The sequence below is a fragment of the Pseudopipra pipra genome, chromosome 21 (genome assembly GCF_036250125.1).
Source record: "Pseudopipra pipra isolate bDixPip1 chromosome 21, bDixPip1.hap1, whole genome shotgun sequence".
NCBI lineage: Eukaryota > Metazoa > Chordata > Aves > Passeriformes > Pipridae > Pseudopipra > Pseudopipra pipra.
The window spans coordinates 7,853,951-7,868,688 of NC_087569.1; the positions used below are offsets into that span (position 1 = coordinate 7,853,951).

Consider the following 14,738-nt stretch of genomic DNA (forward strand, 5'->3'; position numbering starts at 1 on the left):
CAAGGCAAATTCTGAATTTGACAGCACTCCTACTGTAACTATACAGGATACCACCAGAAAACCTTTGCTATCCAAGTGAGAAGTGCATGCAAAAAGCATTGTCTGAGAAAACATCAAAACATGGCCATTAATGAAAGCTGAATAAAGGTGGTCAATTATCTCAGCACGTCAGACAATGAGAGAAATCACCAAACCATGAGGGCTCTTACCTGGTGACAGAGAAGCAGGATTGTAAGGCCTGGGGGGGAAGGTAAGCTGGGTGCCAGGGATATATGTGATTCTCTCCATGGGTGGGGTGCTTGTTCCTCCAGGATGAGGCACTAAGATAGTGGGAGCCATATTGTTCAGGTCAATAATTCCTGTTAGGAGGTGACACACGTAAGAACGGCCGCTCAAGGACAGACCAATGGTCTACACATTTTATGTTCTGTTCACTGGTAACAGTCAGCAATGAATATTAGTGAAAAAATATAAGAATAAGGCAATTGTAGAACTATATTCCAGCTGGTTATAATCCCTTAGATCTGGCAATCAGCAATTTAGGAACATACTAAGTCAGAATTTGCATTTGTAGTACTCTCTTTAATTGCCCTTCAAGAAAATATGCTTCAACTCTACTCCATAATTCCATATTTTACCAATTTGGGGTATTATCCAAAAATAAAATAATCAGCATAGTTTTCACAAACATTACCCTTTAGGCTGTTGCTTTTGTTTTCTTTTTGAAGTTCTCATTTTGATATAATTCTCTTTTCTGAAGTCTGAAGATGAGCTAAATATGCATCTGATCACTGGATCTTGAACACTCTCAGTATTACAGCCTTCCCCTTAACAACAGTGATTACAGACATAGTTTTCCTTTATATCCACAAAAGGCAGTTTGCAAGTGAGTTCTCATACACGTAACACATCTGCACTTCTGTGTGTGCACTCAACCCCCCGCAGAGCACATCCCAAACACCTCTGAAAGGACATGACAGCAAAAGACAGGCCCACCTCTCGCTCCTGCATAGGGCAGAGCTAAAGTTTGCTCTCTGGGAGACAAGCCCCTGGTGACGTCGGGCCGCAGGTTGACCTGCATCTGCTGGGAGGTGATGTAGTCGTTGAGGATGGTCTGCCGCGTGTTCTCCATCGCGTACAGCTGGTACTGGCTCGGGTAGCCCGGGGTGGGCGAGAGCTGCCTCTGGAACAGGTAAGCAGCAGCAGCTGGGGGTGACAGAGGGGAGAAGATTTAGGAAGCAGTATCACAGAATAGTCTGAGTTAGAAGGGACCCACAAGGATTGAGTCCAACTCCTAAGTGAAGGGACTGTACAGGGGACTGAACTGTGACCTTGGCGTTATTAGCACCAAGCCCTAACAAACTGAGCTCATCTCATATGATTCTCCATCAAATGAAACTTTCAGGTGTTTATAAAGCTTCAATGAGAAGTGCTGTCAAGTCTCTCTAGCCAGTGCCAAGTAAATTAAAACAGTATTTTAATACTGATCTTTCAGTGAATTTATGCACAGACAGAAAATGCTAAATAATCCAGACTGGAGAGATGCATTAGAGAAGAGATTTCATTAAAAATGTAAATCCTGACATTCTGAAGATATAAAGGGCTGAAATACCTAAAGAAGGTTAAAATACCTCACAGAAGTAGACTGATGGACAGGTTAAAAGGAAGTCTAATTGTATTTAACATCAGCAGGGATAACGTGATAATTCAATTCCTCTGTGAGAATGAATCAGAGTCATGAACAGAGAACTTACACAGAATACAAGTCTATATATAATTATATAGAATTCTACTATAATTCTATATAATTCTCTTCTCTATTTCTGTAGCCTCTTCCATATGCTTCTTTGCATAGCTTTCCTGAGAGCTTTTAATATATTTCACAAGTACTTATCTAAAAATAATGTCTGAACTTTTTAACAACACAGAAGCAAGTTGGCAGCTCTGAAAGGAAGTTACATTATACAATACTATTTTACTAAGTTTCCTGGTTAGATACCAAACCACAACAATATATATTTATAACCTTATAAATGGTATCTGGTCATTGATAATTGCCTTTTAAAGGCATCAAAGCTCACAATATTTCTAAAACTAAAAAAACCCAACACAAATGGACTTACCAGGATCCAGAGCCCTGTGAAATGGCATAGCAGGATCTAAATGAGGAGGGAGGTGACCCCTATAGACTTCAGGAGTTGCTCCTCTGTGATGAGGGTCAAAAGGACTGTGAGCCACTACAGGATCAACCCCTGGGACTGGAGATTTTGCTGGCACACTCTCCCTCTGTGTTGGAGTGAGTGTGTTCTTCCTTTCGTGATTTGCTGGCTTCCCAGAAGATATTCCAGCTAAAAGCAATGAAAAATTCAAATTATTAAAGTGTCTATTTTTCCACTGAAAATTCAGTTGTAAGTGTACACTGGCTCCCAAGGAACATTCTCGAGTACCCTGCGATCTGCTACAATAAAGCACAGAGAATATTTTATATCACAAAATATTTCTGGTGAAAAAACTATGTTATAAAACTCAGATTGCTTACACTTGATCATATTATCTTCATCAAGTAGACACCTCTGTAATTCAGGAACAGCTTCTGCTCTTAAAACATTACCCTTGTAGGTAACACTTTCACAGTGATGCATAATCAAATGAAAATTGAGAGTGAATTGCCTTCCCACTTCTGCATTACAGTAAGGTAGATTTTAATTTTATTTTAATTAACAGCTTTAATTAACACCTTACAAATTGAGAGAAGCCATTAGAATAAAAGAAAGAAGAACAGACCTCATAAAGCAGCTTAAAATTAAAATAATAAAACTTTTTGTCTTACTCTGGATTGGAAAAACATACCCTCACTAACTCTATTCATCATAGGTGAACTCCTGGACATGGGACTCTGATAGTTCACAGGTGTCCTCCGAGCATTTGTATCATCATAAATCCCAGGGCTCAGCTGTGATTTGGGGGTTTCATGAAGAGTTGACCTGAGGACGGAGGGACCAGAGCTGACGACCGACGTGTGCCGGGAGCGGACGGCGTCCCCGCTCTTCACATCTTCGTATTTTCCTCGCTCCACCACCTTCACGTTCTCTGGCACCATTTCCAGTTGGGGCATTCCACGGGGGAGCTTGCTTGGTCCAGTGATTAAGGATTTTACATTGTGTTTGATGGCAGACTGGCCAGAGTTGCTTTCATATTTTATGGGTGTGCCCTGGAGAGAGGAGAAAAAGGTCAGGTAAAGTTATCCTGTCAATGTTTCACTTGTGCTAAAAAACCCACATGGCTGGAGACGGCTCACGACGGAGTCTGGGAGTAACTGCACGAGTCCACCAGTGCTTTTTGGACTTACCTGAGATATGGAGCCTTCTATGATGGGCCTGGTCGTCTGCACCATTTCAGGAGTCTTGCGACTCTCTTGGCTTAACAGGTCCTGTCTTGGGATTTCATGGATGGAACGACCCATTTCTTTTATAGTGGTGACCCCATCATATGGTTTCCCCTTAGTAATGGCTCCTTCAAATGTCCTTATGGGAGGTGACTCTCTCTTTATCTGTTTAGGGTACTTCAAACCTTCTTCAAAACTTTCAGCTGTTGCTCTTGGTGTGCCTTTTATAGAAAGAAAGGGTCACATTAATGGTGTTAACAGCTACTAAGTCTCTTTTTTTCACAAGCAGAGTAACTAACTACATGTCATAAAACTGGAATTTTGGTTTGCTATAGTCTGTGACAATATACCCTGAATAGTAAAGAAATCACCACAAAAATAATACTGAACAAACATTCAATATATTACTGAAAGCACCCCAAATTATTTCAGATGCTGAAATAAAAGAAATAGCATACATCTTCAGAGGTCTAGGGAACTGTTAGTGTTCATTTGAAAAAGTGCCAATTACCAAGGATTCACATTAAAAAGGTCTATTTTCAAAAAAGGAATGAAAAGCTATATTTACACACTAGTTTTGAACACATAATAACAGAAAGCTGCTGATTTATACTCTGATAACGTGTTTCATAAAATAATCTTGACCTTTAACACAGCTACCACTGGTAGTAACAGTTTTAAGGTTCAGAAATCCAGATTTTTGAGGATGTAATTAATGTTTGCTTCTAAACTTGCAACCCCTTACCTTGCATTATAGAGCCAGACAACACCGTTCGCTCCTTTAGTTCAGCGTGTGGGCTCCCCCGAGGCAGTGCACGGCATATTAAACCTAAAATTAAAAGGAACATCATTTAGAGAATTAAAAAAGTGTCAAAAAAACCACTCCAAACCAACAAACCCCCTCCTTCTCACACCTTAGAGATTGTATCTCTATCAGGGCAGTGCCCAGAGGGCCAAGCCTCAGTATGTCAGGCGTTGTAGCAACATGTTACAAACACCTCCTGCCCCCAAAAAATAAATCTTTCACTTCAAGTATTTGTGCTATTGCATTGTTGCAAGTTTTAACATATTTAGAAAACACAAGGTGTTTTTTAGAATTAAGCTTAACCTTTGTTCCAAAAGCAGTCACTGCTTTTCTTACACTCCACTTTCTGTGCCTAGAAAGAAAGGGGTTCATGATGGGAAGTGGAACAATAAGAAAAGAAAAACCCAAATATAGCTCAGCATCCTCCAAATTAATCAAAGTTCATATTAAATCATCTGTGAGGAGTTGAATTTACTGTTCCTACAGTAAGAATCCAAACCAAACCCTCAAAATCTCATAATTTTACACAGTTTGAGGACAGAAAATGTGTCAATGATGAGATACAGCACAAAAGTATCAGAGCAGCTTCTCATGTGCCAGAAAAGCCTGAAAATGAGCCAAATGCATCTGCAATTTAAAGGCCACAGTGAATTTCTGTATACAGTCTACAAACCTCTTATTCATATTGTTCTATCTGATGAACATTTAAACAAAACAGCCTTTAAGGCTATCCAAAGATGGGACAAAATGCACTTAAAGAGTGAGACTCTGTGGTTGAGGCATGAAACATTTTCCTGCATTTGTATTTTTACAAAACGATCAGAAAAGTTATATAATGGCCTGACTTGACCTCTGCAGGCTTTGTTTGATCACAGTTTATTAAAACACAGTGGTAGTAGGGATGCCCTGGAGCAGGACAGGGCAGCTGTGCAAGTCAAAGAGGTTTATTGCAGGAATGCAAAAGGTCAGGCCAGTGTGATACCGAGTGACTCTGCCAATATTTAACTAAGGGGTGTGTCACGGAGTCTGTGCTGGTGTGACCCAGAGTTTGAGCTCCATGTGACCCAGTGGGACTGTGGAGAGTCAGTCACATGTGCTGAGAGGAGGAAGTGCCACCTGGACCTCCAGTTGTGGTAACACACCAGTAAAATAAAAAGGAAAACTATTACCTGCTTCAGTCCTGTTCCCAGCACACTTTAATTGCAGCGTTGCTGCGTGGATTTGGTTAGTAGTGTAAGATTTAAATCTAACTTCTCTTTTATCTGCTCAGTAGGATAATCTAAATACTCTTACATAATGCAAAAGGTTTGGATAAAAGATAAACCACCTTGGAAGTAGCTGTTTTTACCTTCCAGCGGCGCAGACACCGGAGACTCCCGCAGTGACATCCCTTGTTTTATATTTCCTTCCATGGTATCATAAGTTCTCTTTAAACCAATTTCATGAGCAGTTCTTGGACTCCTTGTTCCTTCACGGACATTTTTAATAGCTGGCAAAATGTACAAGAGTGTGGTTAGGAAACGTGGACAATAAAAGAAAGGACACATGAATATTACATTAATGAGACCACAGGTCATGAATACTTTAACAACACAACTTCAATATAATACTGTAACATTAAATCTCAGTCTTGAAAAGATCCCTTACAGTTTGTCAAAAAATATATTTGTTTGGTTACTGATTTATCAGTATTTCCACTGAAGTTGAAAATTAAATGTTACATTTATTTTTATTTTAATACAGGCAATTTTAAACTCGGTTGTTTAACCTTTCACAAAAAAATATTCCATGACAAACTGGAAATAAATGGCAAAGAAATTAAATAATTTAACTATATTTTAAACACAGAGTGCAGAAGATTCCTCAGAACACAGGCACAATTTCTGGATCACTAATTCTCAAAACCAGCACCCCAGTGACTGAGGTTCACACCAACCCACTTGGAAGCAGAAACACTTCAGATATGGATTATCACAGCAGAACCTGCTGCAGCCTTGACTTTGATCAGGTACAGGATACAAATACTCACCATCATAAGATAAAATATGCCCACTTTTGCCTTCATAAATAACGTGGCCCTTGGCTGAAGCCTCCTCCCTGCACTTCTCTGGGCTGGTGTCCTCCGTGGCCAGGCGGGTGATGGTTCCCTTCAGCAACGCGTCGGCTGCGATGCCCGACTGGGACAGAGCTGGGGTACCCTGTGTGCAAACCCAGCAAATGGGACTCAGGACATGGTGTTTATTTAAGAAAACAGGGAGCAGGGAAGGGAAAAAAAAAACCAACAAACCAAACCAAACAAATTTTAGATCTATAAAACCAACTATTATCAAGCAGTATGGCTTAAACTTCTGCTTCTATTATTACCTACATATGAGTAAGATTATTTGTAAGCAACTTGCTACCCTCTTGCAAAATACAGAAAGAAGAATAAGAAGGACAATATTACCAAAGTATTTCACAACCTAGAACATTTACCCTATAAATACCATTCGGGGAGTAGATAACATATATCACATTCTTAATGGTGGCATCAGGTTTTATTTCTGTCCAAAGAAATGAAACCTCTCTTTCTCAGAGCAGAACTGATACTATTATCTCTGTAAGTAAGGACCCCAAACCAACCAAAACAGTAGCATTTAAAAAATGATGAGACAAAAGGCTTGAATTTACCTTTTTGGCTTTAAATAGCATCTGCACAGGACTGGCTATAGTTGATTTTAATATTTGAACTCAGGTGTGATGCTATTTTCAAGAAAGGTGCTAATGAGCCTTCAGTTAGATTTACCAAAGGCTCTGGTGTTTGTATTTAAAAAGTTTAAAGACTCATATGTATGAAGATGAAATCATGGTAATGCTGACTTCAGCAACAGTGGGATTTGAACATCTGATGGTATTAAAGTCCTTTTTTCAAGGCAGTTCCTACTCTGTGATACCAATTTACTTTTTCAGACATGCAAACACATTCACGGTGATAGTTTAAAGATGCTGTTTTTGCTACAGCCTTCTCAGCAAAGGGAAAAATACCTGAGTTATGGAGCCTCTCAAAGAAGGAATGGTCTCAACAGAAACTTTATTGGTTGGAGTTCCTCTTGTTATACTTCCCTCCTGAATCGTTGTGGTACCTGATTTGAAATAATAAGATATCCTGATAAATAAGAGGAAAAAAAAAAGCCACTCGACTTGAAATAATTAAAAACTCTAGTGAGAAACTTAGTTTACACTAAAATACAGGGGAAATTTCAGCTTAAGAACACGCATTTAAGGCAGATAGGCTATTTCCTCTTAGCATAGTCCTTTACAGTATTAATTCAGGTAATTTTGCAGGATTAATTAATGCTATTTAGTTTCTGTTCTTTTGATGTATTTGGATGTTTCACGTGTATTGCTCTGCATATGCACTAGTGAACAACTTACTTTTGAAACTGGCATGTCTTGAAACAAATATTTTTAAGCCAGCCATGCAGAGAGGAGGAGCCAGCTACAAATATACACGGCCTTGGAAAACTGGGAACAGATTAATCCTATAATTTTATGATACTTATATAATCACAGAATACTTTAAAATAACACTTCAGCAGTCTGAGCTCTAGAAGTTAATTCTCTTGGTTCTCTCAGGCTCTGACAGAGTTTCCTAATCTGTGTGACTTCCTTTACCTCGCACCACACTTTCATGCTGGGCCCGGACCAGGAGCCCCTCAGGTTGGGAATTCTGGCTTCTGGGAGAGAATTCTTCTTGTTTAATGTAGGGCAGGGAAGCTATTCAGGAGAATAAAAAGTAAAAGGTTGGGTTTTTTTATTTTCCTTTAATTATGAGTCATTAAACAGTCTCTATAAAACACATGTCTGTTTTTCTTACCAGATTTGGCCGAGTCCTGCTGCCTTGGCAGCCCAAGAGATATAGAACCCACTGATGGCTTGGCAGTTTCTTGGGCGTAGGAAGCCTGACTGTGGGACGTTAAGTAAGTGCCAGGTGTTCCCTGGAACAACAAATATATGTTAATTCTTGTTTCTGGAATGAAGATTCACATCTCTATTTAGAGAATGCTAAGACTACTACGATCCTGTCTTGAAATGTTACAGCACCCCACTGCAAAGTCTCAAAGCACAGAGCACCAGGAGTGCAGTGTCACTGGTCACCTAAACTGGACATCCCTGACCATGCCCCTAAATATAAATAACTGCAACATGTTCTATTTTCTAAGGCATGTGTAATTCCTGGACTTTTAATAATGGAATGTATAGGTAGGTCTTAAGGGTTAATGCTGTGAATCCATAACAGAGCACAAGAAGTTAAAGGTTGGAGAAAGAGCAAAAAAATTGATGTAAGACAGATCTTCAAATAATAATTCTCTTACTTGTGAGATTGAGCCTCCCATGATGAAGGAAGGTTTTTCTGATGGCACACTTGTTTTGGAGGATGGAATGAGGGGTGGTGGAGGTCTGGTGGGTCTGGTTGTGGGAAGGCGGACTCCTTCAGGGATGTTGGTTATCACCTGGTGAGGTGCTGGCTGGAGAACTTGGGGGGGAAAAGTGTACATTAAATATTACAGTGTATTTATGCTCTGTGAGTTGTCAGAGAGGCAAGAAAAACAGGAACAGCACAGATCATCTGACAATTTCTATGGGGAATTGCCTCACAATACCTAAAAGCTGTATTTACACTCTGAAATCCATTATGTCCAAGTTTTTTGTTGTTTTCCCATTTTTAAAGAAAGTTCTTATTCTCTAAATGGAAGGCACCTGAGTCACTTATAATCTAAGTTTCTCTCATTTGGCCATGACATTATACTCTGAAGGGAAAAGCAATAATCCAAGTTTCAGAATTAAGATTTGTCAGTTATTTCACTGTTTCATAAAACATTCAGACTATAATATAGAGCAATTACAGTCAGACACTAATGCCAAGGATATCAGCAGCTTTCCCTTTTCCTCAACTTCACAAGAAAGGCCATCCAGGAATATGACAGTATTTGTATTAAGATGAAAAACTGTTGAAGACTTTGCCCTATGCTGTTCTAACACTTTTCAGATCATCCTTTAATAAAATACATGTCACAGCTCATGCAGCAATAAAGAACAAAAATACCTCATTGGAGCTAAAAAAATACCGAGCACCTATTTACATGCACAGAAAACAAAGAGTTTGGAGAACAATCTGATCCTACATCAAGTCCAGCTTCCAAAGGAGGATGCTGCTTTGCTCTGCCATGTGACAATCCTTACCTGGTGGGACACTGTAACGGGCTGTGTTCAGCTCAGGCTGGGGAGAGGCTTTGTTGACTTCTCTTGGAGACAACCTGTAGGGTGATGCCGACCTCGTTGCTGTGTTTTGCACTTGTGCTTCCTGCTCTATTCGCTTGACCTCAGCATAAGGCATGTAGGCCACTGGTTTTCCTGTGAAGGTTGAAGTTACAGGAGAGAAGAAACCCTGTGTTAGAAATTGGGTGTCAAAAGGTCAAATTTACAGCAGTTTTAACACAGGGCCTACTCCAGTGCCAGAGACACTCATCAGGTACAGATGTTTCAATTAAAAAGTAGTATTAAACTTAATTTAATGTGTTCTTCTGTCTGTACTTCTATATCCAAAGCTTTGCAAAGCTTTCTCATACTTTCTATATGTGGAAAACAGTAAGTGAAAGCTCTACTATTGAAAAAGACTTCATTTAAAGAAGATTCCTTTCCAAATCCTGTGTATCAACCAGGTTTACCTGCAAGTTAAACCAGACTTACATGCCAGTCCCACCAGACAGAACTCCTCCTTTCTTTGTTTGCTTGCCCAGAGAAATTTGAAATCAAATTTCAAATACCAATATTGCCCATAAAGGGAAAAAAACATTTCTTTTTGAATGTAGGAAATTAAAAATCCTCTACCAGAACTACAGAAATTTCTTCTATTTGGCAATGGACAATTGAAGAATTCAAAATAATGAGCCAGAACAAGTCTGCTGCAGCTGTAAAGTTACATCTTTAACCTCCACAGTCAAAGAAAGGTGGCACTAATCACTCCATAACAGCCTTCTAAAGGATCTTGACTATTTTAATCATGGCAAAGCCCTGTGTAGGTTGTCATAAGCCAATTCAACTTCTTCCCAGAACTTTCCCACACTTCATAACACCCTCCTGGCCAATGCCAAGAGTTATTCATGCAGTAAATGATACTTCTGAGCAACTCCAGACTTTCCACCTAAAGAAACACCTTCCAAAACCCACAATCTTACCCTCCTCTCCACAAATCTACAAGCTCCCTTCTCACTATTTAAACAGGCAAAACCAAAAAGGGTTATCTTTCTTTCATTTTACTTTGGTAAAAGTAATTAAGGTGAAGCATTTTCATAACATAATTTAAAATCGTTACGCATTTAAATACAGAATATTTGAGTTTCAAAGAGCACAATGGTTTAAGTTAATTATATTGTGTGGGCAGCAGCAACAACACGTGAGAATATAAAATCTAAAAATGCAGAATTATGCAACTGTGATATCTCTAACACTGTAACACTCAGCACATGAATCTTACTCAGTTTATTTCCCTGTGACATTGTACAGGTTCCTTCAACCAAGAGCCACCAGAAAGGAACAGTTAATTATCAGTCCACCAAACTTTCATTCTCCTGTGAGGCACCAGGGTAACACATGTACATAAAACCCAGGGTTATCCCAGGACAGGTATGAGAACACCCACCTTCCCACTCAACACTAGGGCTCTTGGAAGGGCCACAGGGGCTCACAGCGCTCCGATATTCCAGATCCAGCTGCTCCTGGCGCTGGCGCTGCTCCTCCAGCAGCGCTGACTCGTGCATGGCTTTGATGTGCCGCTGGTACAGAGCATAACCACTCACTGGGGTGCCAACAGGGACAGGGCAGGGGCTGCAGGACACCTGCAGGGATGGGAAGGTGTTAACATCAGGTACATCAACACAGGAGCCACTGTGGAGCTCAATTCCCCCACTGCAGCAGCTGCAGTCTGAGTGTTTCAAACAGCCCACCCCTGGTTTTAAGCTATTCCTTTCATATTCAGTTGTACTTAACCTAATTTACCCTCAACATTATGATAATAAAGCAAATGATATATTTCTTCATTTGTTTCATGGGTTTTTTTGGGGTTTTTTTTGCTTCAGTTTTAGGGACAACAAACACTCCCATACCATGGGTGGGATGACGGCAGCTCGGTGGTGAAGCTGTTGCAGGTCCATCTGCCCTTGTTTTATTGTGGATGATACCAGTATTGACCCAGTGGGATTTAACAGTGAGGGCTTTGACTCTCTGCTGAAGATACTGGAGAAAGGGATAGATGGGAAAAATATCACCAAAAGGACCAAGGTTAAACACATTAAAAACATTTCAGGCACAGCTCTCAACTTCAAAAAACCAACATATTTAACGTGCTGGATAAATAGCTGAAAAAAATCATCAGATTGTTGTGTTTTGTCCCATAGCACATCTGTTAGAACAGGCAACAGATGTGGCTGTATTTTCATAATACACAGAAATACCAAAATAAGTGTTAGAATCTCCCTAATCAGCAGTATTACAACAATGCAACCTTTTTTATAAAGAATGCTTTGGAAAATCACCACGGTTAGGAAGCTCTAGATATATTTAGTCCACAGAAAATAAAGCAGTCTACAGCACTCTACAACAGAATAATTTCACATGGAGGACTAAGACATTTGTGGAAAGATGATGTCTGAAGAGGCAAGAGAGCGCAGAAAACCTGCACTCTTCCAAAGACCACATGCACTACATGACACTGGATACTTTTGACATTTAACATCTCTCCCTAGTACTGGGTGTATATTAAGACCAGTAAGAGGGAGGGGGCATTGGCTCCAAAGCTGCACTGGGGATACACAGGAACTGCACCAACAGAATATTGAGAAGACTTCAAATATCCTTCGTGGTGACAGCCATTCCCAAAAGATAAATGGCTCCAAAACTCTGTAACCACAGACTTTTGCCTTACCTGCATTAGCAGACTCTTCTTTCACCTTTTCATTAAAATTTTAAATCAATATTTCCCTCTGCTGCACTTCCAGCAAAGACCCCTTAGAAATTCTTTCTCTACTGATGACAGTTTTTGGATCACTATCAAGTAAAACCACTTTTTAAACAATTTCTTAAAGATGTCAGTATTTGAACACTAAACAATTGAACTCACCCCTGTCTGTCGGGTTCTCCATCAACCTCCTCATCAGCACTACAGGTGGCACTCGAATCGTTGTCAGAGTGGGATTCTTGCCTTGCTGTGGTAACTTGCTGTGACAGACTGTAATCCATCTCCTCCGGTTCCGACTTTTCCTTGGGTTTCTCCATCTCTCTCTCTTTGGTATCACTCTCTATTTTCACTTGAATGTTCTCTGGTAGCCTCATTTCAGTCTCTACAGGTTCTACTTTGGTATGGACAGGAAGAGTAATCACAGGCTTGGCTTCAGCTGCGTGGCTTCTACTGTCAACCTCCATGGGCTCTTCTGCCTCATTGTTTATTTCTTCCTTAACCTGTGGCTCAGGGTTCTGAGTTTCAGCTGTTGATACACTTTGGGCTGTTAAGGAGGGAGATGTGCTGGCTGCAGGTTTAATGGTAGATTCTTGCTCTGCTGGGGCCTCAGTGGTTACCTTCGGAGCAGCACCTTCAGAGGGAGCTTCTTCACTTGGTTTAGCAGGTTCTGCTGGAGTTGGAGATGGAGCACTTTCTGTATCAGAACTATTTTCAGCACCTGGGGAAAAATGTTTTGGCATAAAGATCCAAGGCCAATGAGATCTAACAAACTGGGTGCAATAAGGATCCATCAATTTTAACCTACCCATCTGCAAAACAATTCATTTTGACTTCTTAAAGAAATGGACAATTCGCTGAGTTACACCCACTGCAACTAAAAAATACCAAGAACTGAAAACCCAAATCCCCAACACTTAGTCATATTCTCTCATTCCTTGTTTATGAATTCTATTGCCTATTGCTCTACAAAAGATCAGCCAAGACTGACTGATGTTGAGTGCCTATAATTATTAGCAGTTGCAGCCAAAAAATATCTATAAAAAAACCACAACAAAAAACCACCACTTGAATTTGCTTGTCTGATGCTTTACTATCAGCTACCAAAGGTTACACACAGTTGATTCACCTTGTTTCAACACTCTAGATGACAACATAATCAAAGCATCTCAAAACAATAAAGAGTAAAATCTTTAGGCTGCTCAATACTAAGAATGCTTTTTCCCCCTGAGTGAGTTCCAGTTGCTGAAATCCCACTGAAAGGCAACATTTGAACAGCAAATCATGAAGTGGAACCCAGAGTTCTGAGCATATAACGGGCACAAAGTTTAGGTTCCTTTCTGTGCACACACAAGTTTCCTTCCCAGAAAAGTTACCTTCACTGTCTTCTGGGTTCTCTTCTTCATTAGATGCTTCAATATCTTCATCCTCCTGAGCTGACACAGTGGAAGCCACACTCTCACACTGTGACACATCTCGCTCCTCACGGGGCCTTCGCGAAGACTGAGCAAGACACAGCATTGACAAGGTACTGAGAATTTGCCAGTGTAACTGCCTTTTACAGGCATTCTCATCTACCAGTCTGAGGTTGCAATGAAAGACAGAGAATCTCTATTTAGCACAGACATTCACAAGGGGAAACTCTTTCAACTTCAGGCCAGCTTTTGCTGCTCCTGATCAAAAACAAGTTTGGGAAGAAATCACTGTCCCATGGTATGTCTGGGGGACAACAGAACTGCTGCAGCAGACACTGATGCTCTTCAATAAGAGAAGAACAGGATAACACTGCAGTTTAGAGGACTCCAACACACAGGATTCTACTTCAGATGCCCCAAAACTTTCAGTTTCTGGACTTCTACCAACTCTCCTGCTCTGTTTTGTAAGGTCAGTGATTACTGTGTGTCAAGGAACTGTTCTGCAGCGATGACCTGAACATCTACAGCTGCTGATGTACTGATCAGGAATGTGGATTTCAGGGCACCAAAGAACTCTTCAGGCTTGACTGTTTTATCTGACAGAAAACTTTCTATTGCATTTTAAAGCAAGAAGTGATGAGTATCACAGGTCAGTGAGCACCAGCTGCCCTTCCTAGGAGATTTATGTCACAACACAAAAACAAGTAGAAAAGGAAACAAGTGGCGACTGCAGAACAGCGTTAGTGAAGTGTGATGAAAGACTTCAGAAAGGTGCCAAGTTTTCCCCTGCAAAGCATTCAGTGCCCACTGCACTCACCTTCTGTTTGTGCTGTTGGAGGAGGCTGTCCAGGTTGTGTCTCCTTTTATAGTTGAAGTAGAAGTTCTTACACTGAGCTTCGCTCTTTGTCCCAACCATTTTGGCAATTGCTGCCCAGTTTCGCCCGTGTTCCACTAGACCTGTTCAAATATATAAGAACCAACAGTTACTATGATAAATAACTCAGCTGTCCTTAAGAGAACAACACTGTGATAATGTATTTGATAAGGACTTATGGGGTGAAGAAAAGCTGTGTCAACCTGAATGTCTGTTTAAGAAGCCTTCAGCTTAACTCTTTGCTGTTGCCAACATGTGACACTTCT

At 40.4% G+C, this 14,738-nt stretch overlaps 1 protein-coding gene across 3 annotated transcripts in view; it reads right to left on the reverse strand.

Moving 5' to 3' along the window:
- Window positions 1-14,738, reverse strand: part of NCOR1 (nuclear receptor corepressor 1) — a 60,193-nt gene that overhangs the window by 10,096 nt on the left and 35,359 nt on the right. For all 3 annotated transcript variants that reach the window (XM_064677448.1, XM_064677451.1, XM_064677449.1), the window contains 18 exons: window positions 14,416-14,555; window positions 13,560-13,686; window positions 12,349-12,904; window positions 11,336-11,465; window positions 10,873-11,068; window positions 9,414-9,584; window positions 8,546-8,706; window positions 8,047-8,167; window positions 7,845-7,946; window positions 7,215-7,312; window positions 6,220-6,388; window positions 5,539-5,679; window positions 4,131-4,214; window positions 3,350-3,606; window positions 2,851-3,211; window positions 2,124-2,348; window positions 997-1,206; window positions 210-359 (listed from right to left, as the gene is read on the reverse strand). In XM_064677448.1, coding sequence (XP_064533518.1) covers window positions 210-359; window positions 997-1,206; window positions 2,124-2,348; window positions 2,851-3,211; window positions 3,350-3,606; window positions 4,131-4,214; window positions 5,539-5,679; window positions 6,220-6,388; window positions 7,215-7,312; window positions 7,845-7,946; window positions 8,047-8,167; window positions 8,546-8,706; window positions 9,414-9,584; window positions 10,873-11,068; window positions 11,336-11,465; window positions 12,349-12,904; window positions 13,560-13,686; window positions 14,416-14,555 — 3,399 coding nt within the window. The remainder of the gene's footprint in view (window positions 1-209; window positions 360-996; window positions 1,207-2,123; window positions 2,349-2,850; window positions 3,212-3,349; window positions 3,607-4,130; window positions 4,215-5,538; window positions 5,680-6,219; window positions 6,389-7,214; window positions 7,313-7,844; window positions 7,947-8,046; window positions 8,168-8,545; window positions 8,707-9,413; window positions 9,585-10,872; window positions 11,069-11,335; window positions 11,466-12,348; window positions 12,905-13,559; window positions 13,687-14,415; window positions 14,556-14,738) is intronic.